Source organism: Bubalus kerabau, chromosome 7, assembly GCF_029407905.1.
Source record: "Bubalus kerabau isolate K-KA32 ecotype Philippines breed swamp buffalo chromosome 7, PCC_UOA_SB_1v2, whole genome shotgun sequence".
NCBI lineage: Eukaryota > Metazoa > Chordata > Mammalia > Artiodactyla > Bovidae > Bubalus > Bubalus kerabau.
The window spans coordinates 12,609,329-12,635,270 of NC_073630.1; the positions used below are offsets into that span (position 1 = coordinate 12,609,329).

The following is a 25,942-nucleotide window of genomic DNA, read 5'->3' on the forward strand; positions in this document are numbered from 1 at the left end:
AATAAGCAGGGTGACAGTATACAGCCTTGACATACTACTTACCCGATTTGGAACCAGTCTGTTGTTCCATGTCCAGTTCTAACTGTTGCTTCCTGACCTGCATACAGACTTCTCAGGAGGCAGGTCAGGTGGTCTGGTATTCCCATCTCTTTAAGAATTTCCACAGTTTGTTGTGATCCACACAGTCAAAGGCTTTGGCATAGTCAATAAAGCAGAAATAGATGTTTTTCTGGAACTCTCTTGCTTTTTTGATAATAAAACGGATGTTGGCAATTTGATCTCTGGTTCCTCTGATTTTCTAAAACCAGCTTGAACATTTGGAAGTTCATGGTTTATGTACTGCTGAAGCCTGGCTTGGAGAATTTTGAGCATTAATTTGCTAGCATGTGAGATGAGTGCAGTTGTGCAGTAGTCTGAACATTCTTTGGCCTTGCCTTTCTTTGAGATTGGAATGAAAACTGACCTTTCCAGTCCTGAGGCCATTGCTGAGTTTTCCAAATTTGCTGGCATATTGAATGTAGCACTTTCACAGCATCATCTTTTAAGATTTGAAATAGCTCAACTGGGATTCCATCACCTCCACTAGCTTTGCTTCACATTCCAGAATCTCTGGCTCTAGGTGATTGATCACACCATCATGGTTATCTGGGTCATGAAGATCTTTTTTGTATAGTTCTTTTACGTATTCTTGCCACCTCTTCTTAATATCTTCTGCTTCATTATCTCTATACCATTTCTGTCCTTTATTGTGCCCATCTGTGCATGAAATGTTCCCTTGATATCTCTAGTTTTCTTGAAGAGATATCTAGTCATTTTCATTCTTTTCTTTTCCTCTATCTTTTCATTGATCACTGAGGAAGGCTTTCTTATCTCTCCTTGCTATTCTTTGGACTCTGCATTCAAATGTGTGTATTTTTCCTTTTCTCCTCTGCCCTTTGCTTCTCTTCTTTTCTCAGCTTCTTAGACAACCATTTTGCCTTTTTGCATTTCTTTTTCTTGACGTTGGTCTTGATCACTGCCTCCTGTTCAATGTCCCAAACCTCCGTCCATCGTTCTTCAAGCTTTCTGTCTCTCCAATGTAATCCCTTGAATCTCCTTTTCACTTCCATTGTATAATCATAGGGATTTGATTTAATGATGTCCCAGCACTTCATGGCAAATAAATGGGGGGAAAAGTGAAAACAATGACAGATTTTATTTTCTTGGACTCCAAAATTACTGTGAATGGTGACTGCCACCATGAAATTAAAAGACACTTGCTCTTTGGAAGAAAAGCTATGGCAACTCAGACAACTTATCAAAAAGCAGAAACATCACTTTGACCACCAAGGTCTATCTAGTCAAAGCTATGGTTTTTCCAATAGTTGTGTACGAATGTATGTTCTGAACCATAAAGAAAGCTGATCCCCAAAGAATTGATGCTTTCAAACTGTGGTGCTGGAGAAGACTCTTGAGAGTCCCTTGGACTGCAAGCACATCAAACCCATCAGTCCTAAAAGAAAGCAACCCTTAGTATTCATTGGAAGGACTGATACTGAAGCTGAAGCTCCAATATTTGGCCACCTAATGCAAAGAGTCAACTCATTGAAAGAGACCCTGATGCTGTGAAAGCTTGAAAGCAAGAGAAGCAGGTGGCAGAGAATGAGATGGTTAGATAGTATCACAAACTCAAAGGACATGAATTTGAGCAAACTCCAGGAGGTTGTGGACTATAGGAAAGCCTGGCCTGGTGTAGTCCATAGTGTTGCAAAGAATTGGATGTGACCTAATTTCAATCAGATGATTTATCCAAAGTGCCTGACATAAAATTACAACAAAGTACATGTTAGGTGCTTCTTTTAGTAATAGTTTTTCTTTCATTTAAATATTCCTCAGTATTTCCTTTAAATATTCCTTCAAATATTCTTTTGGTTTTATATCAGATCAGATCAGATCAGTCACTCAGTCGTGTCCGACTCTTTGTGACCCCATGAATCGCAGCACACCAGGCCTCCCTGTCCATCACCAACTCCCGGAGTTCACTGAGACTCACGTCCATCGAGTCAGTGATGCCATCCAGCCATCTCATCCTCTGTCGTCCCCTTCTCTTGCCCCCAATCCTTCCCAGCATCAGAGTCTTTTCCAATGAGTCAACTCTTCGCATGAGGTGGCCAAAGTTCTGGAGCTTCAGCTTTAGCATCATTCCTTCCAAAGAAATCCCAGGGATGATCTCCTTCAGAATGGACTGGTTGGATCTCCTTGCAGTCCAAGGGACTCTCAAGAGTCTTCTCCAACACCATAGTTCAAAAGCATCAATTCTTCGGCGCTCAGCCTTCTTCACAGTCCAACTCTCACATCCATACATGACCACAGGAAAAACCATAGCCTTGACTTGACGAACCTTTGTTGGCAAAGTAATGTCTCTGCTTTTCAATATGCTATCTAGGTTGGTCATAACTTTTCTTCCAAGGAGTAAGCGTCTTTTAATTTCATGGCTGCAGTCACCATCCGTAGTGATTTTGGAGCCCAGAAAAATAAAGTGTGACACTGTTTCCACTGTTTCCCCATCTCTTTCCCATGAAGTGATGGGACCAGATGCCATGATCTTCGTTTTCTGAATGTTGAGCTTTAAGCCAACTTTTTCACTCTCCACTTTCACTTTCATCAAGAAGCTTTTGAGTTCCTCTTCACCTTCTGCCATAAGGGTGGTGTCATCTGCATATCTGAGGTTATTGATATTTCTCCCGGCAATCTTGATTCCAGCTTGTGTTTCTTCCAGTCCAGTGTTTCTCATGGTACTCTGCATATAAGTTAAATAAACAGGGTGACAATATACAGCCTTGACGTACTCCTTTTCCTATTTGGAACCAGTCTGTTGTTCCATGTCCAGTTCTAACTGTTGCTTCCTGACCTGCATACAAATTTCTCAAGAGGCAGATCAGGTGGTCTGGTATTCCCATCTCTTTCAGAATTTTCCACAGTTTATAGTGATCCACACAGTCAAAGGCTTTATCATAGTCAATAAAGCAGAAATAGATGCTTTTCTGGAACTCTCTTGCTTTTTCCATGATCCAGTAGATGTTGGGAATTTGATCTCTGGTTCCTCTGCCTTTTCTCAAACCAGCTTGAACATCAGAAAGTTCACGGTTCACATATTGCTGAAGCCTGGCTTGGAGAATTTTGAGCATTACTTTACTAGCGTATGAGATGAGTGCAATTGTGCGGTAGTTGGAGCATTCTTTGGGATTGCCTTTCTTTGGGATTGGAATGAAAACTGACCTTTTCCAGTCCTGTGGCCACTGCTGAGTTTTCCAAATGTGCTGGCATATTGAGTGCAGCACTTTCACAGCATCGGTCAGGAAAAGGAGATAATTCATGACCTCCTGAGTGAATACATTTATTAGACTATTTTCATGTAGTCCTCTTTAAAATATAAGCACTGTTTTTCCTTGATAAAAGTGTAACTCAAATTATATTGTCTTGAGCACTATGCTTCTTAAAGTTACTACCGTAAGAAGTGGAAAATTCAGATCTAGTTGCTGCATTTTTTTAGTGCTGCAAGTTTCTTTTGAACACAATATTACTCTGAGAGCACACCACATTTACCATAGATCCAGTAGGTTACATGATTGTTAAATATGTTTCAATAAATATTTTTATTTTCATGTATTTTTTCTAGGATATTGCATCTTTAACACTTCAAACATTTTAGTGAAAATTCACACAAAACCCCTAACAAAACAACTCTAATAGAATGAATGTCATAATTTTGTATATTTTCAGAGTTTTGATAAGTATATATTTCATTAGATTTCTATTTTAAAATGTGTATTTTTCATGGTATTCCATTAACTTTGTAACCATCATTTAAAAAAATGCATAATATTTCATTGCTTTACCATTGATTAGTAATAATTCTTCAATTTTAAACTTAGGTTGCCTTCAGTATTTCAACATTATAATGTTGGATATGTGTGGCATTGGAGAAGGCAATGGCACCCCACTCCAGTACTCTTGCCTGGAAAATCCCATGGACAGAGGAGCCTGGTAGGCTGCAGTCCAGGGGGTCATGAAGAGACACTTACTGAGCAACTTCACTTTCACTTTTCACTTTCATGTCTTGGATAAGGAAATGGCAACCCACTCCGGTGTTCTTGCCGGGAGAGTTCCAGGGACGGCGGAGCCTGGTGGGCTGCCGTCTATGGGGTCGCACAGAGTCAGACACGACTGAAGCGAGTTAGCAGCAGCAGCAGCAGCGTGTATGGCATGACTGCTTATTTTCAGTCTTAAAGGATGTTTTCTTTAACTAGCAGGGCTGGGATGGGGTGAGGATGGGGTATTGGTATCAGGGCATTCATTCACATTTTCTCCCATGCCTGGAGTTCATTACTTTTCTTACCATATTTTGATTACATGTGAAAAAGAAACTTTATCACATACTGGTTATCAGTTGAAGTGACTTTGATGAAACTGACTTGTCTAGAAATTTTGATCAATGTTGGGTTGGTAGAATGTGGTGCTGTTTCTAAGTCTGTGGTGGTGGCTGCCTTGGCACCTGCACAAAAGGCATGACAGAGGCCTCTGGGACTTGTCTGAATGAGTAGGTGAGTCAGACATAAAGGCAAAAATACTAGTACATGAGTAGACTGCAGTAGACACCTGTGCCTCTTTCCATGCTCAAGAATCAGATAGTGACTCAATATGCAAGTGTGAGAATGCTTTATGTTTATAATGTAAAGGCATAAAGAACTACTGCTACATTAGATATGCTGAGAAGCCCATATTAGCATAATAGCCTTAGGTTAGAAATAAAAATAGGCACTTGAAGAGTTTTAAGGGTAGGAGAAAAAGTAGAAAAAGGTCATGGTTTATGTACTCTCTTTTCTGTCCTTTTTATTTGTTCATTTAGTAATTATTAAAAAATCATGTATCAATTCAATTACATATAATCTATAAGAAGGTCCGGCATTTGAAAATTATGTTATGTCTGTGTGTTAGTTTTGTAGGGCTGCTGTAATAAAGTACCACAAACTGAGTTGCTTAAATGACAGAGATTTATTGTCTCAGAGTTCCAGAGATCAAGATGTCAGCAGAACTGTGCTCCCTTTGAAGGCACTAAGAAAGGGTCTGCCCCAGGTCTCTCCCAGTTATTGGTAGTTCCTTGCTCTGTGATAGCATAGTTTCAGTCTTCACATGGTGTTCCTTTCCTGTGCATTATTCTGAGTCCAGTTCTCTCCTTTTAGTAAAGACACCAGTCTTATTGCATTAGGGGCCTATTCTGTTCGAGTGTTGCTTAATCAGATATATCTGCAGTGACTCTGTTTCTAATAAAGTCACATTGTGAGGTACTAGAGGTTAGTATTTCAATATATGAACTTTAAGGGGACACATTCAGTTTTTAACAATCTCTTACATGATTTAAATTGTTTATAAAGAGGATCTTTTTTTATTATTGAAGCATCATCAAGAAAAGGTTATTATTTCATTCTCTTCTGTTCATGGGTACTTCTCTGCCTACAGATAGCTAGTTTCTCCTCCTATATACTGGATCTCATCCCTTGACTCTTGAAGGTTTTTCAACTCATAGTTATTCCCTCTTTCACCTGTGTTTGTTTAACTTCTCCATTCTTACCAAGTCCTTCTCATTAGTCTTTTTACCTGTTCAGTGTTTTCCATGTAATGTACTTGCACAGCACATCTCAATCCTATTAGCTACTATTCTTCATTCTTGGAAGAAGCTTTCATTTTGCAAGTATGTAGTTGGTAACTCCTTATTTCTCCCTCATCTTCAGTTTGCTTCTGAGTCCACTGTAGTCTAAAGTCTGCTTCTAACACACCACCTGATTTGTTAAATATCCATGGTGACTGATATTTTTGATAAGCCCTTAATTCACTTCATCTTTGTTGCATTCAGCATCATTGACCGCCTTCTCTTTCTAAAACCTATTTCCTGCCTTGTCTGTTATGCCACCACGCTTTCTTCATTTTCAGTTTTCTTCACATTCTTTTCCTCTCTCAGTTATTGATTTTCCACTACATCAATATAATAGTGATTTCCAAATTTCATCTCTTGACCAGATCTCTCTCTTTGGAGCCCATGCATAGCCAATAAGTTGTATTTCTTCATAGCCATGCATTGTTACCTAGCCAGCTCATGCTGTATTTCTTCAGTTGGATGTACAAAGGACCTTAAAATTAAACTTAGTGTCTTTTCTTCATCTTAAATTCTTCCACCTCAAATTGTATTTGCTCTTAACAAGAATGAGCCATACTTACATTCTCTGAGTAGACCTTCCAGAAACTTAATGTCATCTTTGTCTCCCCCTTCTCATTTTTCCCTTTCACTTCCACACACATACAGTAGAGTCCACCTTTTAAATAACATCAAATCCACTCCTACAGCATCTTACTTTAAATTCTAATGATTTCTCACCTGAATTATTAAAACAGTGTCTTAATTAAAACAAATTATACTTTTGGGCTGCTGTCTCCTATTCCGGGGGATCTTCCTGAGCCAGAGATTGAACTGGCGTCCTTGCATCTCCTGCATTGTCAGGCAGATTCTTTACTGCTGAGCCACCTGGGAAACCCCTAGCTCTGTTATTAGTAATTGACTTATCAGGATCACATGGCTAAATTGTGACACAACAAAGACTCAAATGCAAATCTTCTCTGCTTTGATTGAGTGACAAGAGGTAATATGAAAAAACATTGATAAATTTGTAAGTTTTGTGTTGTAGTAGACAATAACTTTTGAGATAATATACTGTTGCTTAATGATAATCTAAATCTTCCCTTAATTTACAAAATCTTTTCTGTTTTTCTAATGCAAGTTAATTATGCGATTGGTGTAGGCAGGCATTCAGTACATAAGCAACCATTGGAAATTATATCTATTCTGTAAGTCGAAACTGCTTCTTTTCCCAAATTCATGTCTTAAAGACTCCCATTTTACAATGTACATATAATGAGTAATTGAAAATACTACTCTATGCTGTTACTGTCCACTGCATATGTGCATGCTAAGTCACTTCAGCTGTGCCTAATTCTTTGCTACTCTATGGACTGTATGGAGCAGACAATGGCAACCCATTCCAGTACTCTTGCCTGAAAAATTCCATGTTCTTGCCTGGAGAATCCCAGGTATGGGGGAGCCTGGTGAGCTGCCGTCTATGGGGTCACACAGAGTCAGACACAACTCAAATGACTTACCAGCAGCAGCAGTAGCAGCAGCAGCAGCAGCAGTTATGGACTGTAGACCACCAGGATCCTCTGTCCCATGGGGTTCTCCAGGCAAGAATAGTGGAGTGGGTTGCCATATTCTCCTTCAGGAGATGTTCCCCTACCAGGGATCACACCCACAGCTCTGCATTGGCAGGCACATTCTTTACCACTGGCACCACTTGGGAAGCCCTACTCTCCACTAGTGCTCTAAAAAAGAACAGAGCATAATCTTTACTCCTTTCCTTACTACCTGATATTAGTTTATGTTCTTAGCTGTGATCTGTAGCTTCAGCTAATGTTCCTTGCGTTTTTGCAGCTTCGTCATCTGACTTCCCAGACTGCCTGAAACCTCTGCTTAAATTGAGTCACGTTATCTATGATTCCTGTACAGCACAACATTGACACCTTCTCTTTGTTCTCCTACCCAGAATTTTACAATTATGCCAGAATTATTGAAAAAATAGTCCTTACAGTATTACTTATTTCTGTATTCTTTATCATTGTCACAATTCAGCATCCTATAAAATGGGATAGTACCATTTCTGAGATGTGCTAATATTAGGGATATCTCTCTAGTTTTTACTTTCTTTAATAATATATACAACTTGAAAAACTTTTCTCTACCTTTATTGTGCAAAAAAATATATATGCATTGCCAGGAAGTACCCAATATTATCCCCACTGTCCTTCTTCTCTTTCTGGGCCCTCCAGGGCTCAAGAGCCATCTCAGCTACCTTATCCCAGGAGAATGGCAAAAGAGTACCCAAGGCCTGCAGCTGGCTCCTGCCAGGATTGTTTTATGAGATTTAAAGATTCTTTTGATAGTGGGATCTTGGATCTGACACACTAACACTCAGATGAGATACAGAACTCTTTGTAACTTACCCTTTCAAATGAGAGAAGGCTGCTAGGCAGAGTCATGGAGAAGATTGCCCCACTGGGGGCCAAGTAATGATGAATTGGAGCCAAAGGGTGCATTTTATATATGGCAAGCAGGATGGAATTGGCAGGGTTTCCAACACTCCCTAAGGACTGGCTAATTTGAATAATTTCAAGAAATCTAGGGTGTGGAGGCTGTCTCTAGTTGCCTGGTACGTGGCCTGATGGGGCTGTTACCTAATGGCTGTGGAGTATGAGGACCTGATAAAGGAAGTGTTTGGAGTATGGTCTTAATCAGCTATTGAAGAGGGGAACTGGCCTCTAGCCAAGACCTCAAAACTAAGTCAAAATAGCATTTCAAACAAAGTGAACAAAACAACTGTACTATGCACTTATGGGTGAGGAATGGGGTGTGTTTGATGTATTTTATTACTGTTCCTTCCCAGCAACTAAAGTTTATGTGCTGTGTATGTGTTCTTGGTCACTCAGTTGTGTCTGACTCTTTGCGACCCCATAGACTATAGTTCACCAGGCTCCACTGTTCATGGGGATTCTCCAGGCAAGAATACTGGAGTGGGTTGCCATTTCCTTCTCCAGGGGATCTTCCCAACGCAGGGATAGAACCCAGGTCTCCCACCTAGAAGGCCGATTCTTTAATGTCTGAGCCACCAGAGAAGTTCATAGTTATGTTCAAACCTAATTATCTTAGTTTAGTCAGGATGTTGAGAGATAAGATGTCCTCTACTCCTTTCCTAAAACATGAAAAACAAGTAAGCATGCCTTCATAACAGAAAGGAAATTTTTACAGGCAAATTTTAGCCATTTCATGTTTTTGTTTTTTTTTTCTTGTATAGTGTATGTTGTGGGAAGAGTCACTTAAATAATTGCTTACTTTCTTTAAGAAATTTAAGTACAGTGTGTGTGACAAGTTGCTTCCCTTCTGTGAGGAAAGAAAAAATACTAGCATCAGATAATCCCAAAACCTCTTAAAGATACTGATTTCCCCAAGAATCTCATACCAAACGAGTACAGTAGGACAAATGAACATTATCATTTGTTGACTTTCTCTGTTGAGAAGCTCATTGTTGGTGAGTTTGTAAAAATATTTATGTCTTAAGTGTAATTCATAATTGATGTTGGTGAAACCCATGGGTTTAGGAGATCAAGAAACTAATTTGTCATGCTTATTATAATTCATTAGGACACAGAGAAATTTGCTTTCATCCTTTTACCCGCAAAATATTATCATTCTAAGAAGGCTTTAGAAAATGAAATACAAATGTTTGTTTTTTTAATTTTTAATTTTCACCATAAACACTGTGTGAAACAAAGAACAGAGTAATAAAAACTTTGAGTAAATATTTTTTGTAAGGATTATAACTTAGGTTAATATTCTCTATTTACTCTATAATAAAAACTATGTAAGATGTAGAAGATCTTACATATTAGAAGTTCTGCAACTCAAGTGTTTTCTTATTAATATAGTAAAGTGAATGTAAGCAGACTCTAACAACTTGGAAAAGACAAAGCCATAGTCTCATGGAACTGTTTTATTAGGTTGGTGCAAACATAACTGCGGTTTTGGATCATAAATTTTAAATCATTATAACTAGGCTCAAATAATCGTTATTAATCAAAATCAGAACCGTTACAGTCAACACATTTTTGCCAATGAGAAATAAGTGTGCTTATTCCTGTAGCATAAAAATCCATGCCTCAGGATTCAGTGAACTCTTGGAAAGCATTTTCTGCATCCTGCTGGTTGTGGAAATACTCTCCCTGCAAGAAGTTGTCAAGATGTTTGAGGAAGTGGTAGTCAGTTGGCGAGAGGTCAGGTGAATATGGCAGATGAGGTAAAACTTTGTAACCCAACTTTTGAAGCATCGATTGTGTGATATGTGGTCTGGCGTTGTCATGGAGAATTTGGCCCTTTCTGCTGACCAGTGCCAGCTGCGTGTGTTGCAGTTTTCAGTGCATCTCATCGATTTACTGAGTGTAAGTCTCAGATATAATGGTTTTACCAGGATTCAGAAAGCTGTAGTTGTAATCAGACAGGCAGCAGACCACCAAACAATGGCCTTGACCCTTTTCTGATGCAAGTTTGGCTTTAGGAAGTGCTTTGGAACTTCCTCTCAATCCAGTCACTGAGTTGGCCATCATCAGCAGTTGTCATATAACATCCACTTTTCATTGCACGTTACAGTCCAGTCTAAACATGGTTTGTCATTTTTACTTAGAATAAGATTACACTTCAAAACGACAATTTTTTTTTATTGTGGTCAGCTCATGAGGCACCCACTTATCAAGTTTTTTCACCTGTAGTTGTAGCAGGATTAGCTCTGATGATTGCTCTCTACTGGTCATGGTCAACTTCTGATGGCCGGCCACTATACTCCTCAGCTTCAAGGGTCTCGTCTCCTTTGCAAAACTTCTTGAACCACCACTGCACTATATGTTCCTTAGCAGTTCCTGGGCCAGATTTATTGTTGTGAGCTGTCTCCACTGCTTTAGGACCCATTTTGAACTCAAATAGCTCAAATTTGCTTTTGTCTAACATCATTCCCATATTCTAAAATACATATAAAATAAATAGCAAGTAATGTCATTAGCAAAAAAACATGGAGAAATGTGCATTAAAATTATGTATAACATAACCACATTTATGTAAAATGTATTGCAATATTAAATGGCAAATTTCAACAATGCAAAAATTGTAATTACTTTCACCAACTTAATAAAATAGCAACTTTCTCAGTGGAGGCTAATGTTTTAACTGTTTCAAAAATTATCAGAATACAATGTATTCTGTAAAGAGACTAATGGACACAACTTAACAGTCTTGGTATTATTCATTAATGGTTTCATTTAATTTGACCTTTTATACAATCGTCTTCTCTGCTTAATTTCTATGAACAAAGCCCTGCTTATCCTGCCCCCTGCTTATCCTAGAAATGAACCATTTTGTTCAATAACTGGTCACCAAAAATTCTGACAGCAAAACAAGATTCTATGCATGGAAAATGAAAGTCACTCAGTTGTGTCCGACTCTTTGTCTTCCCATGGACTATATACTCAATGGAATTCTCTAGGCCAGAATACTAGAGTGGGTAGCCTTTCTCTTCTCCAGGGGATCTTCCCAACCCAGGGATGGAACCCAGGTCTCCCTCATTGCAGACAGATTCTTTACTAGCTGAACCACAAAGAAAGCCCATGTTTTATAAATTAGAAAGCCTTAGCTTAAGGTAATATTATCATTGTCTTGAAAGATAGCCAATATACCACTATGTTAAGGGATAATGCTGTTTACTGATTTGATTTATATTCTTAGAAATACATGTCTAAGGTGCTTACTTTGAACACCTTTTATGCCTTTTTAAAATTTTGTACTGCTATGTAAACAATATTTTTAAAAAACACAATGTTTTTGTAAATATTCAATGGAATGTTAGTTCATCTCTGAAGTCAATGACATTATAAAGTCAAATCTAGAATGTGTATATATATATGTGTTTTTTATTTAATATTTATTTACTTTTGGCTGTGCTGGGTCTTTGTTGCTGTGTACACACTTTCTCTAGTTGCAGAAAGCAGGGGCTGCTCTCTGTTGTGGTGTGAGGGCTTCCCATTGCTGTGGCTTCTCTTGTTGTGACGCACAGGCTCTAGGCACACAGGCTTCAGTGGTTGCATCACATGGGCTCAGTAGTTGCTGCTCATGGGCTCCAGAGTACAGGCTCTGTAGTTGGTACACGAGCTTAGTTCCCCTGTGGCATGCGGGGTCATCCCAGACCAGGGATCAAGCCAGTGTCCCCTGCATTGCAAGGCAGATTCTTAACCACTGCACTACCACAGAAGCCCCTAGAAATCTTTTTAAATTGAATGCTTATGAAAAGAAAATTTTGTAGCATGGCGTAGCAGTTGTTGATACTGAAATGACTTTTAAAATATTTTAAAAATTGTTTTAAACTAAATAAACAATTAGGGTGGTGTTTTATTGACTGTGCTTTCAGGATTTGAAAAGCAGGCTCTGTTATAGCTCTGTGTAGATGATTATTTGCTTGCACTGGTTTATTTCACTAGCTACCCAGTTGTTGCAGGTAACATGCTGCTTTGTTAGCATAACGATTACATGAGGTCAGGTGTTTAGGTAGAACTGCAAAATACACTGTCAATTATTGTATATTTTGTGTTTTCTGATCTCTGTCCTTCTGTCTTCTCCTACCATATTCCTGTTTCTTTTTTCGCTGTTTTCACTTGTTCATAACAATCTGTCCTTGTTTACTCTGATAGAATTGTCTGTTTCCTTTATTTTTTGATCTTTTGACCTTTCCACTTACCAGAATGAGGCAACAGCTTGTAAGTCATAAAGTAAAGCCCTCCAGAGAAAGGACCAAAAGTCTATAAATAGAGAGTCATGATGACTCAGTACGAATTTTGACATGTTTTTGTAAATATTAGCCAAGAATTGTTTATAATTTTACCTGAAGAATTATGTGAAGATTCCTGAGTTAGAAATTATTATTTAATTTTTAATCTGCATTTCTAATTTCAGCATAACATAATTTTTGAGATGATTTACAGTATCTGCTTGCCTTTAATTTCTTGGAACTTGATTTCTATTCATACATGTTTCAAACAATGAGGTGATTCTAATTCAGGCAAAAAATAAATGATAGGAATATATGGGAGTAAAGTCAGCTAAATGAATTTGGGGCAAATTAACCAAATATTCATGTATCTGGCTTTAATTTTCCAAATTTAGAAAATAAAAATAAAATATAATTTTTAAGAAACTATTACATCTGTATTTTTAATTCTCCTGTATGTTAAATACTGAGAATATATTTATATTACACATGAAATAAATTTGAAAGTTACAATAAATATAACTTTAATCACAAAAATCATACTTTAAATCAAAAAATATTTTTAAATTAGCTGTATATATTTTATATACCTGAGTCATAATTCACACTAATTCTAATTGTAATAATTTAATTTGCCCATATGTTCTGATGATCTCTATAACAAATCATCCCCAAACTTAATGGCTTAAAACTATACTTTTATTTTGTTCACAATTTTACAAGTCAGGAATTTGGGAATGATTTAGCTCTGGCAGTTATGATGAGATACTGGTCAGAGCTTTGGTCGTCTAAAGACTTCACTAGGCTAGGTATGTAGATGACTCGTTCTCAGGATCGAAAGTTGATGCTGCTGATGCTGGGTGTGTCCTTAAGAGGCTGTCAAAGACAATGAAATGTAGTTTGTACTTTTTAGCATGACTGCTGTGTTCCTTCTACAGGGGAGGAACTTGAGAGGTACATTCTAAGAGACCATCCTGGGAACTGAAATCTGATCTTGTTCTGAGAATCACACAGAATTACTTCCATTGTATTCACCTGGTCAAGCAAGGCCATAAGACCAACCCATATCCAAGGAGAGAACATTAGATTCCATCTTTCATTTGGAATAGTAGCAAAGGATTTGTAACCCCTTTAATCCACCATATTATAAGTTCCATATTTATGAATAATTATGGAATTAGGAAATCTAGAATTGATTTTAGTCCTAGAATCAGTTATATTTGAGTGAGAAACAAAGGATGCCATAATTATTCAATTATATACTTTCATAAGTAATATGCCTTTAATTTAATTTAAGGTTAATTGGTTACATTAGCCTGTATTAATGGATGTTAATAGCATTATTTTAAAAACCAAGAATATTAAAATCTAGTTAATTGTACACACCAAGAGAATTTCTAACTAAATAGAGCATTCTATCAAACATGTCCCAGAATTTTGCACAGATAGTGAGAATATTGAGGGAATACTGATTCATCTGAGAGTAGCTTTCATTTAAGTAACTATTGTTTAAAGGTTTCATCTTGTGTGTTAGACAGATACACCTATGAATTTTGCCAAAAGTACATATAACAACCAAAAACAGAACTGTAGGTGGCCAAGATTCATTTGCAAAGTCATTGATAAAGACCTTTATAATGTCTGTGGCTTCTGATGTCATATGATAAATCAAATTTATGTTTTAATATACGTTATTCCTTAAGTAAGTGCAAATGGTATATTAACACCTATGTGATTTAAAGCTGTGAGATTAAGAACTTCTTGAAAAAACTTTCCAGAGCTGGGGGGAAACAAATCAGATAATTGTGTAAAGGCAGCTTGTTTTTGGAAAATAATTTTGTTTACAATTTCTATTAGCCACAATATAGGTAAATCTTCATTATCAATTAATACACAAAAATATTGTATAACATTCAGCTAAAAAGCAGTAGATTCAGGCTAAGGCTCAGATTCTCTTTCAATAAAGGACTCACTACCCAGCTGCAACTCCTGTAGTTAGCGAACTGCCTCCAGCTGAAGTCAAGCTCAACACTGGGTGGTGTGAGACAATAGATTACCAGCAGCGGCTGAGATCTAGCTCATGTGGCAGCTCCCAACCAATGACTGAACGGGGAGTGGGAGGTGAACCCACCCACTTTCCTTCCACAGGGCATTCCTCTCATAGGCAGTCTTGGAGTTGGAGCTCCTGGTTTAGCTGGTAGAGGATTTGTCAGGTATGAATCATGGTCCACTGTTCCCCTTTCCCAATTCTGATTCTTCTTTTCTTATCACATAGCTTTATTTTTTAATATATCTTTTAAACCCTTTAGTAAACCTTTGGTACTTTTAGGGTTTCCCTGTTGGCTCAATGGTAACGAATCTGCCAATGCAGGAGACACAGGTTCAATCCCTGGGTGGGAAAGATTCCCTGGAGAAGGAAATGGTAACCCACTCCCGTGTTCTTGCCTGAGAAATCCCATGGGCAGAGGAGCCTGGTAGGCTACAGTCATGGGTTGCAAAAGAGGTGAATATGACTTAGCATTTAAACAACAACAATGCTTAACCCTACCTCAATATTTGTTTCCTAAAAAAACAACCCTTAACTCTACCTAAATATTTGTTTCCTAGAGAAAAGGTGATAATATTTTATTTTATGAAGGGGATTAGTTTTTCTTAAGTGAGGTATTAGGCAAGACTGGAAATATGGGAATATAAGTACTAAGCAGAAGAGTTTTTGTCAGTTTATGATAATAGGAGATCTCCTATTATCAATAGATCTCCTATTATCAATCTCTACCATAAATCCATGGAACTCAAAGAAGTTAATTAATGAGCAGGAAGCCGCAAAGAGAGTTTGTGAAGTACCCAGAATTTGCCCTTAGATACCTCTGATTCTAAGAGACATGATTTTATTACCTACCTTTAAGCCTGCAATCTTTTTCTTTGCATTGTCGAGCAAGCTATGCCTTTTTACCATTAACATTGTAACATGTAAAATTTAGACTCTATGAAAATAAATATTAAAATGATGAGTATAAAAAATTAATAAAATGATGAGTATAAGTTCTATGAAAGCTCATGATTAAGGGAAGAAACAGGGCCACTATGAAATAAAAGTGACAGAGATAATTAGCATCTCCCAGTCAACTGGCTGTCTGAAAATGAAACGAGGTATTAGTAAATTTGAATCATATATTCTGTATTGCTTAGACTAAAAGTAGAAATTAGCACCATAAGAACTAGAATAAACAAATACTGTTTTCTCTAATTCATTAGCTGTGTTCTTTCTTGTCAACTCAGATAAAGATCTGCTCAAGTGGGTTAGGGAAACAAGCAAACAACCCTTGAAGTGTTTAGTGTTGTATGAAATGATGGGTGATTTAGACACTGGGAAACATGACTTCATGCTCTGTTTGGAATGCCTCCTATATCATGAGAAATTGTGGGCAATAGAAGCATTGCAGCCCAGAGATACACATGTGTAAAGCAAGAAGACATGAAAGAAACCATGTTTTGCAGCTTTATTCTGTAGGAATGAGCACAGGTTATAAGAAAGTTGGAAGTGAAAACATACCATTCCAGAAATGTGCAAGTAGTTGAGAATGAAAGGCACCATATGTTGTGCTAAAGAGTTTTGACTTTTTTTTCCCCCCCTCTGAAAGAAATGATTAGCTGTTACATTAAGAAATGATGTAATTAATTCCCATTTAGGAAAATTTCTCTTGCAGATGGGAAAGGTGATAGACATAGAACCAGTTCAGAGACTTACTACAGTAAGTCAGATATGAAGCAATGGATACCTAGAGTAAATCCATGAGAAATAGAAAGGAGTGAGTTCAAGAAATACCCAGAAGATTGAGATCAAAGAATTGGGTACCAGACTGGGATCAGATTGTGTATGAGCTGAGAGTATGGGATGCTTTTCTGGCTATTTTTAGAAATAAGATAACAGGAGGAATACATGGAAATAATTTTTGAAATAGGAAGACCATGAAATTTTAGTTGGAATGTCTATAGGATGTTGAGTGTATGCTCAGTAAATAATTATATTTGTGGGCTGAAGTTTGGAAGATAGGTTTAGATTAAATATTTATAAGTAAGTTTCCAGCATAGAATAATAGAGGTCACAGATGTGGGTGTACTGTATAAATGGAGGCTGTGACTGAGGGTTCACGCAGAGTGACAAGGTTAAATACTCAAAGACAGAGCTCTAATGAAAGGGAAAAATGTTACAGAGCTATCATTAAAGATAAAGGCCATAATACAGCCATTCATTTGAGAATGAATATTTAATCATAACAGGAAAAAAGGATAAAGTATCTCTTTTGAAGTATAATTACTTTTATCCCACTGATTATGTATGCACAAGAATAGGAGGACAGAATTTAGGATGAATCCCTGATTTCTGTCTTAGTCCGATTTCCCTTTGTCCATTTTGTTATCTATCAGAAAAATGTGCATATATATCATATATAGCATAATATCTTTTAATACATTAGTTTGTTTTGAAACAGAGTATACTATGGAAAACATCAGATTGTAGAAGAACTTTGTTTTATTAGTCATATGCAGTTACCTCCCACTGCGTGCAACTGACCTTTCTTATCAAGAGTGAAGGGAAAGGGCTAAATCTATTATTCTGTCTCTTTGATGTTTTTACAGGATATAATGAAAGATGAATGCTCAATGCTGAAGCTGCAGCTGAAAGAGAAGGATGAACTAATTTTCCAACTTCAGGAAGAACTGGTAAGTGTGAACAATAGTTGTCCCATGGGTGTATTTTCCTTGCAAGGCTATTTGCTCTAAACAGTTTAACTTATTTATTAACACTAAAATTGTTAGTGACTTATAAACTGTTAATGATTCAATTTGATTATAAATTTTATAATCCTACAGTAATGAAGATTTGATGCTCTGAAAAGAGAATGTTTGATAATATGTATTGAACTTTATATTATTCCAGAAATAGATTACTGACCCAGAATTAGGTATTTCAATTGTACCTATCAAAAATTGTGAAGACTAAGGCCACGTTTTATTTTGTAAAGTGCAAGACTTAAGTCCATACTGCCATACCTAGAGACACAGTCATGTAATATGAAGTAAAGTACGGAGTAATTTTGCAGACAAAAGCCAATTTTACTTAAGGTTACCAAAAATCTGTTAACCTAATGAGACTTTGTTAATAAAGACATGTAAATCCCCAATTATCTAAAAGCTATACACAAACATGATATTGTAGTTCGTGTTTTCTGGTTTATTTTTTTAAGATGTGACATCACAAATGTATTAAATCATAGTTTTATAAGATGAACGCACATTTGGTAGGTAAGAAGAATAGCAGTGGGCATTATTTTTTAAAGTATGTGCTGTCAACAAATATGATATTACGTTTATGAATAGTATTTTGTAATATAACACATTTAATCTGGATAGAAATAAAGAATTCTCGAAAACAAAAATGAGAAAGTAATGAGAACTTAAAAAAAAAAATTGAGTTCTTAAGAATACCAGTAAAATAAAGACATACAATAAGAGGCCCTGACTTCTTATCCAAGATCGAGAAAACAAACTCCAGTCAATGATGTTCTTTATGATGATTTAAGATTTGACGACTTTAACAGTGATGTATTATGTAATTATTAACTACAATTAAATGACAAAACAATTTTCTAGACCATCACGCTTCTGAGAACTTTTCTGAGAACACATTAGTGAGATAGCAGACAAATTTAGAGCCTATTTTATTGACCCTTGACAACTGACGACAATTTTACTGACACTTGACCTTTAGATTGTGGTTTCATGACTGGGTTTAATGCTGATCATCAGTCCTATGAGCGTATTATTACCACTGCAGAAAATGCATTAACCAGTACTTAAAATAGTAAAAGCATTACAGACAAAAGGAGAATATCTTACATTACTGGGAATAACCTTTGATAAATTTGTTTATAATATAAACTTTATTACATAAAACATTGCTATATATAACCTTGTAAGTATATATTATGTAATCAAGGTTTGAGTTGAAGAAAAACATATATAGACATTTATGAATGGATGCAGAGAACTATGATTTTTAACACAGCAGAAAATGTTTGCGCTTTGTCAGAGGATGCTTGTTTTGGATAATGAATGGAGAAAGAAGTGTCCATTTTTCCCTGCCTACATTGAAAAGAAAGAAATATACAAGAAATCAGATCTTTATGTGTTGAATGAAATGAGAAGGAAAATGATTACCTCCCGAGCCCTTGTCACATAGCTAGAATTAAGATAATTTAGTACCCCTCCTACCAAAAATGTCCTCTGTTGGTTGATCTAGTAAAATGAGACACAGGTGTTTCTTTAAAAAAAAACAAACAAAAAACTCGAATTACTAAAAATTGACTTAGCTTCTAAATTTTCTTAGGTAACTGTCAAGGTACCATTTTAATTTTTTGCTATGCAGTTTACATAGTCATCTTAACTAGTTCACCAGAGGGCAATGTTAACTTTTGAAAATTGTTTGTTTCATTAAGAAAACCTGCCTAAATAAAAAAGTGTTTAGATGATTTAGGAATTTAAGGAAGACAAAACAAAAATCATCATTAGAACTGGACTTGGAGCATGGACAAGGTGGCAGTAACATCAAAGTAATATAAGCCACTTGAATCCATTGAATACCAGGTCCTAGCATTTCTAATTCTGATAAGTAACTTGTGACATTTTGACAAAGTAGACATTGAATTTAACTTTTCAAATTTAAATAGGTAAAGTATAAATTTCAAAACATTTTAGAAACCAGTTTCCTATACCCTGTTATAGTAGTCACAATCTGTAATAATTTAGTTTAGCTTTGTTTATTATGCTTTTCTAATTTCTTAACCACTGCTATTATCATAAGCAGTTTTCTATATATACACTATAAATCAAATTTTATGTAATTATACCAATAAGGAATTTATATTCAACTTAATAAAATTTTATTATTTATATTGTTTATAATTATTTAGTCACACTTTGATATTTTCAGGAGTTTAAAGAAGTTAGAAGCCCTAACTAAAGAGCCTGGGGGCAAAATAAATGTTTTTATATTACTTTCTAAATTTATTTTTTATGGAGGTAACATTGGTATATAATAGTTTACATGTTGCATGTGGACAACCTTACGTTTCTGCTTCTGTATAGACTGCAGTGTCCTCCCCACCAAAAATTTAGTTTCCATCTGTCACAGTTGATTCTCTGTATCCATTTTTCCCTTTCCAACAGCGTCTTCACCTCTGGTAACCAACACTCTGTTTTCTATGTCTATATATGTTTTCATTTGGTGTGTTGCTGCTACTGCTGAGTCTCTTCAGTCGTGTCCGACTCTGTACGACCCCATAGACGGCAGCCCACCAGGCTCCCCCGTCCCTGGGATTCCTCAGGCAAGAACACTGGAGTGGGTTGTCATTTGCTTCTCCAATGCATGCATGCATGTTAAGTCGCTTCAGTCATGTCCGACTCTGTGCGACCTATGGACACCAGCCTACCAGGCTCTCCCATCCACAGGATTTTCTAGGCAAGAACATTGGAGTGGGTTGCCATTTCCTTCTCCGTTTGGTGTGTTAGGGTTTGTGTGTGTGTGTGTGTGTGTGTGTGTGTGTTTTAACTTTGTTTCTTAGTTTTTTGATATTCCACATGTATGAAATCATATACTATTTGTGTTCTCTGATTTTTTTTTTTACTTAGCATAATACTCTCAAGGTCTGTCCATGCTATAAATGGCAAGATTTCATCCTTTTTTATGGCCGAGTGATAGTCCGTTGTGTACATATGCCGTATCTTCTCCATTCATTGATGAACACTTAGTCTGTTTTCATATCTTGGCTATTGTGAACGTAAGAGGAAATTTATATTTTTGAATTAATGTTTTCATATTCTTGGGATAAATACCCAGGTTTGTTTGCTCACAGCTTGAAAGCTGATAATCTGAGTGGCAAGTGTCAGTAGAAAGGAAAGATGCTATAATCAGAAAAGCGAGCTATCTGGGGAAAAGGTAGAATTGTGTCCTGAGCCCATGGTAGAGAGTTCCTGATTTTTTTTAACTGCTTTGTTTTTCATTCTTTTTATCTAAGAAAAGAATCAACAGGTTAGACAAGGCATAGTGTGAATGCAGAAATTAAGATAAATTGCCTAGTAATCTCATTCCTGTAATTTTATTCTTTTAAGCTTAGAGGGAAACAAAAATGGACAAGCAGGAAAGGGGCAGAAAAGCTGCTTTCAGGTGGGATAACTGGAGCCTGGTAGTTAACTTTTTTGTGGAATCTCCATGCTATTTTCCATAGTGGCTGCACCAACTTAACATTTTCACTAACAGTTTAGAAAGATCCCCATTTCTCCACATTCTGTCTACAGTGTTATTTCTTGCCTTTTTGATAATAACCATTCTAACAGTTATGACATAACAACTTACTGGGGTTTTGATTGGCATTTCCTTAGTAAACAATGATACTGAACTTCTTTTTCTGTGCCTATTGGCCATTTGTATGTCTTCTTTAGATAAATGTCTATTCAGCTTCTCTACCAATTCTTTTTAATTGGATTGTTTGTTGATATTGAGTTGTATGCTAACCTCTTATTGGTTATATGATTTGTAAACTTCTTCCACTCAGTAACTTGTCTTTCATTTTGATGATGGTTTCATAATGCGAAGATTTTTAGTCTGTAGTGCAGTTTGCTGATTTTTCTTTTTATTTCTTGATATGTCTTCTTAGGCAAGGGAAAGTATTGCTAGAACTAATGTCAGTGTTTTGCTTATGTTTTCTTCTAGAGTTTATTGTTTCAGGTCTTATATTCAGTTGTTTGATCCATTGTGAGTTTTATGTGGTGTAAGGTAGTGGTTCTAGTTTTTTTGTGTGTTTTTTTGCTAGTAAGATTTGTAGAAGAGACTATCCTTGGTTCATTGTATGTTCTCTGCTTTTTGTCATAAATTGTGACCGTACACTGCTGCTACTGCTGCTGCTAAGTCGCTTCAGTCGTGTCCGACTCTGTGCGACCCCATAGATGGCAGCCCACCAGGCTCCCCCATCCCTGGGATTCTCCAGGCAAGAACACTGGAGTGGGTCGCCATTTCCTTCTCCAATGCATGAAAATGAAAAGTGAAAGTGAAGTCGCTCAGTCGCGTCAGACTCTTAGCGACCCCATGGTCTGCAGCCTACCAGGCTCCTCCGCCCATGGGATTTGGCAGGCAAGAGTACTGGGGTGGGGTGCCATTGCCTTCTCCGGGTGATCATACACAAATGGGTTTAATTCTGGGCTCTCAATTCTGTTCCTTTAATCTATGATTTTTTTTTTTTTTCCTGCCAGTACCATGCTGTTTTGATTGCTATGGCTTTGCATTAGTTTGAAATCAGGGAGTTGGGTAACTTCAGCTTTGTTCTTTTTTCTTGAAATTACTTTGGCTATTTGGGGTTGTCTTTGGTTCCATGCAAATTTTAGAATTTTTATTTTATTTCTGTGAAATGTCTTTTGGATTTTGATAGATTGCGATCTGTATTGCAATTTGAATCTGTAGATTGTTTAAATGTCCATAAAATCTAAAGCAGTGTTGTGCTCAGTCGCTCAGTCATGTCCAACTCTTTGAGACCTCATGGACTGTAGCCCACCAGACTCCTCTGTCCATGGAGTGGACAAAATACTGGAGTAGATTAACATTTCCTCCTCCAAGGGGTCTTCCTGACCTGGGGTGGTGGTGAGGGGGCGATCTTCCTGACCCGGGGTGGTGGTGGGTGTCTTCCTGACCTGAGGTGGAGGTCAAACTTGTGTCTTCTGAGTCTCCTACATTGACAGGTGGGTTCTTTACCACTGTATCATATGGGAAGCCCCCATGCTGCACTTGATCTTAGTCAAAAGGCCAAGAAGTGATGTTAGCTTTTCCAATTCATGAACTCAGAATATCTTTACAGTTGTCTTGAATTTCTTTTAATATCTTTGGTGTGTAATATCTGTCCTCTGCTGACTCATTGTTAACATACACAAGTACAAAGGATTTTTGCTCTAGTTCCCTGCAATGTTATTGCATTTATTATTCCTGTGTGTGTGTGTGTGGAATCTTTAGAGTTTTCTGAAAAGAAAAATCATATCACCTATAAAGTGGCAATTTCACTTCTTCATTTCTTGTTTGAATGTGTTATTTTTTCTTTCCTAATTGCTCTGACTAGATTCAATAATATGTTGAATAAGAATTAGTGAGAATAGTCATACTTGGGTTATTCTGGATTTTAGAAAAATAGCTTCAGTTTTTCACCATTGAGTATAATATTAGCTGTGGACTTGTCATGTATGCCTTTTATTGTGTTGAAATATGTTCCTCCTATAATCTTTTTATTGAAAGATTTTTATCATAAATGTATATTGAAATTTTGTTAAATGCTTTTCTGCATCTACTGAGATAATACGGCTTTTAGCATTTTATAAATGTAGTGTTATCATTTAAGTTTAGTTTTTCTTTAGTGGAAGTTAAACTGCATCTTTAAATAAATCCTACTTCATCATGTCATGTGATCCTTCTAATGTATTAGTGTGTTTGTTTTGCTGATATTTTGTTGAGGACTTTTACGTCTATGTTCATTGGAGACATTGGTCTATAATTTTTATGTGTCTCATATTAATATCATTTGGTAACATGAGTTAGATTGAATTCCTTTTTGAAGTTTTTTTTTTTTGTTTTTGTGGGGAAGTGTTTGAGACGGATATGTATTAAATCTTTTAATGTTTGATAGAATTCAGCTGTGAAGTTGTATAGTCCTGGGTTTTTGTTTTTTGGAGAGGTTTTTGATTACAGTTTCAACTTCTGTACTAGTGATCAGTCTATATATTTCCATTTCTTTATGATTCAGTCCTGGTTATTTATGATTCAGTCCTGGTTATATGATTCTAAGAATGTGTTCACTTATTCTAGATAGCCTCTTGTATTTCTGAGCTATCTTAAAGTTTCTCCTCTTTTCTGATTGCATTTACCAGTGTTTTCTTGCTTGCTTTCTCAATGGCTCTAGCTACATTTGTAATTTTTTTCAAATAACCAGCTCTTAGTTTGAATCTTTCGTATTGTCTTTTTAGTCTCTATGTCATTCATTTTCACTCTAATCTTTATTTCCTTCCTTCCACACATTTGGGGCTTTATTTGTTCTTTCTCTAGTTCCTTTAGTTACTTTTCTTGTTTAGATTAGAGATTTTTCTTGTTTCTTGATGTAGACCTATATTGCTATGAACTTCTCTCTCATTATCATTTTTGCTGCATCTCATAGATTTTGGCATGCTGTGTTTCATTTTCATTTGTCTTCAGGTATTTTTATTTTTCCTTGATTGCTTCGTTGACCCAATAGTTGTTCTGTAGCATATTTTTCAGTCTTCTTTTATTTATGACTTTTCCAGACTTTTTCTTATAATTGATTTTTAGTTTCATAGCATTGTAATTAGAAAAGATGCTGGATTTCAATATTAAATTTGTTAACCTGTGTCTCAACATATAGTCTTATCCATGAAGATTCCATATATAGTTGAAGAATGTGTATTCTGCTGAATTTAGATGGAATGTTCTGTTTAAATCTATCAAACTCATTTAGTCTGACATTTAAGGCCGTTGTTTTCTTGTTGATTGGATGACCTATCCATTGATGTGGGTGAGGTGTCTAAAGTCTCCTCATACTATTGTGTTGCTGTAAATTGCTCTTTAAAAGGTCTATGTGTAATTCTTACACATATTTTGATGCTCATATATAGAGTGTATATATATTATTTGTTACATCTTCTTGATGAATTGTCCCCTTTATGATTAGGTATTGTCCATTTTTCTCTTTCATTACCCTTTTTGTCTTGAGGTCTGTTCTATCTGAGTGTAGCTTTATTGCTTTCTTTTGACTGGCAATTACTTGGAATACCATCTTTGATTTTCACTTTGAGCCTGTTTGTCATTTGGCGGTGAGATGTCTTCTGGAGGCAGCATATATTTGGGTCTCGTTTTTAAATCTATTTAGCCACTCTGTTTTGAGTTTAGTCTATGTTCATTTAGGGTGATTATTGAGGACTTAGTACTGCCATTTATTTTATTTTTTCTGATTGCTCTATATCTCTATTGTTTGTTTGCTTATGTTTTTCTGTATGACCTTCTAGTTTGATTTTCAATGATGATTTTCTCCATTTTGTAATATTTTTTTTTCATGTCTCTGCCCTAAATTTGTTTTCTGGTTACCATGAGGTTTGTATAAAATATCTCAGAGATAAAACCATCCTTTTCCTTCTAATAGCATCTTACTTACTTTGCCTGTATGGATTCCATCCTTTTCCTCTTCCTCTTTTGTGTTTGTCTTGTCTCAAATTATCCTTCTTTTAATGTTGTGAGTTTATTACCAAATTGAAGTAGCTAATTTTCCCCCTTATAACCTTTTAGTACTTAAAAACCTACTCTGATGAGAGTTGCAGTTTTCTGATTCTATTACCTTACTCAAAGTTGTGTGTGCATTTTGCCTTTTTGTTTGTGGTAGAAGAGCTCCTCTAAGCAGATGTAAAACGGGTTTAGTGGTGAACTCCCACAGCTGTTGTCTGGGAAGGTCTTTTATATCTGAATGATAACTTTTCTGAATATTCTTGGCTGACAGTTTTTATCTTTCAATATTTTGAGTATGTCATTTCACCCCTTCCTGGCTTGTAGAATTATTGCTGGGAAGTCTGCTGATAGACTAATGTGGATAACTTTTGTAAGACACCTTTTCCCTTTATTCCCTGACTGCCTTTAATTTATTTTTCTTTGTTACTGACTGCTGACAATTTAAAGATAGTGTATCCTGGTAAAGGTCTTTTTGTACTGAGGTTATTAGGTGCTCTCTTAACTTTATGGGCTTGCATTAATACTTCCAGTTCCTTCTCTAGGTTTAGAAAGTTCTCAGCTAGTACTTCTTTAAACTCTCTAATCATTTCTCCTTCTGGATACCCATTACCCTAATATTTTCCCTTCCTGATGGAGTCAACTCTTATACAGTTTCCTCATTTAAAAAAATCTTAATTCTTTCCTCATGTAGGCTGTGTGCTCACATGATTTTTGTTGAGTATATGTACACAGAGTTGAGGAGACGGAGAAATGGTATGTAACTTTTGTTTCTTCTTATAAGAGCATTGGGCTTCCTAGGTGCACAGTGGTTTAAGAATCCACCTGCCAATGTGGGAGATATCAGACACATGGGTTTAATCCCAGGGTTGGGAAGATCCTCTGGAGTAAGAAATGGTAACCCGCTCCAGTATTCTTGCCTGGAAAATTCGCTAGACAAGGAGCCTTGCAGGCTATAGTGAACGGGGCTGCAAAGAGTTGGACACAACTAAGCATGCGTCATGTGAGGGCACTAATCCCATCATGAGGACCCAGCCTTCACGACCGACCGTGTCTAAGCTCAAGCATCTCACAAACACCCTCATCTCCAGAAGCCATCACACTGGGTGTTCGGGCTTCCCCCAAAAAATCTGAGAGAGATACCATTTAGTCCATAGCATGTATGGTTTGT

The 25,942-nt window shown here is 36.5% G+C and overlaps 1 protein-coding gene across 3 annotated transcripts in view; it reads left to right on the forward strand.

Annotated features, from left to right (window-relative positions):
- Positions 1-25,942, forward strand: part of CCSER1 (coiled-coil serine rich protein 1) — a 1,463,256-nt gene that overhangs the window by 675,951 nt on the left and 761,363 nt on the right. Inside the window, exons 1-2 of one of the 3 annotated variants that reach the window (XR_008716742.1) lie at positions 14,585-14,659; positions 17,088-17,171. Coding sequence is in view for 1 of the 3 variants with exons in the window: in XM_055587653.1 (XP_055443628.1) it covers positions 17,088-17,171 (84 nt within the window). In the remaining 2 variants the exon portion in view is untranslated. Of the gene's footprint in view, positions 1-14,584; positions 14,660-17,087; positions 17,172-25,942 lie in introns of those variants that run through there. The other 2 variants (XM_055587653.1, XR_008716743.1) reach the window with 2 other exon arrangements.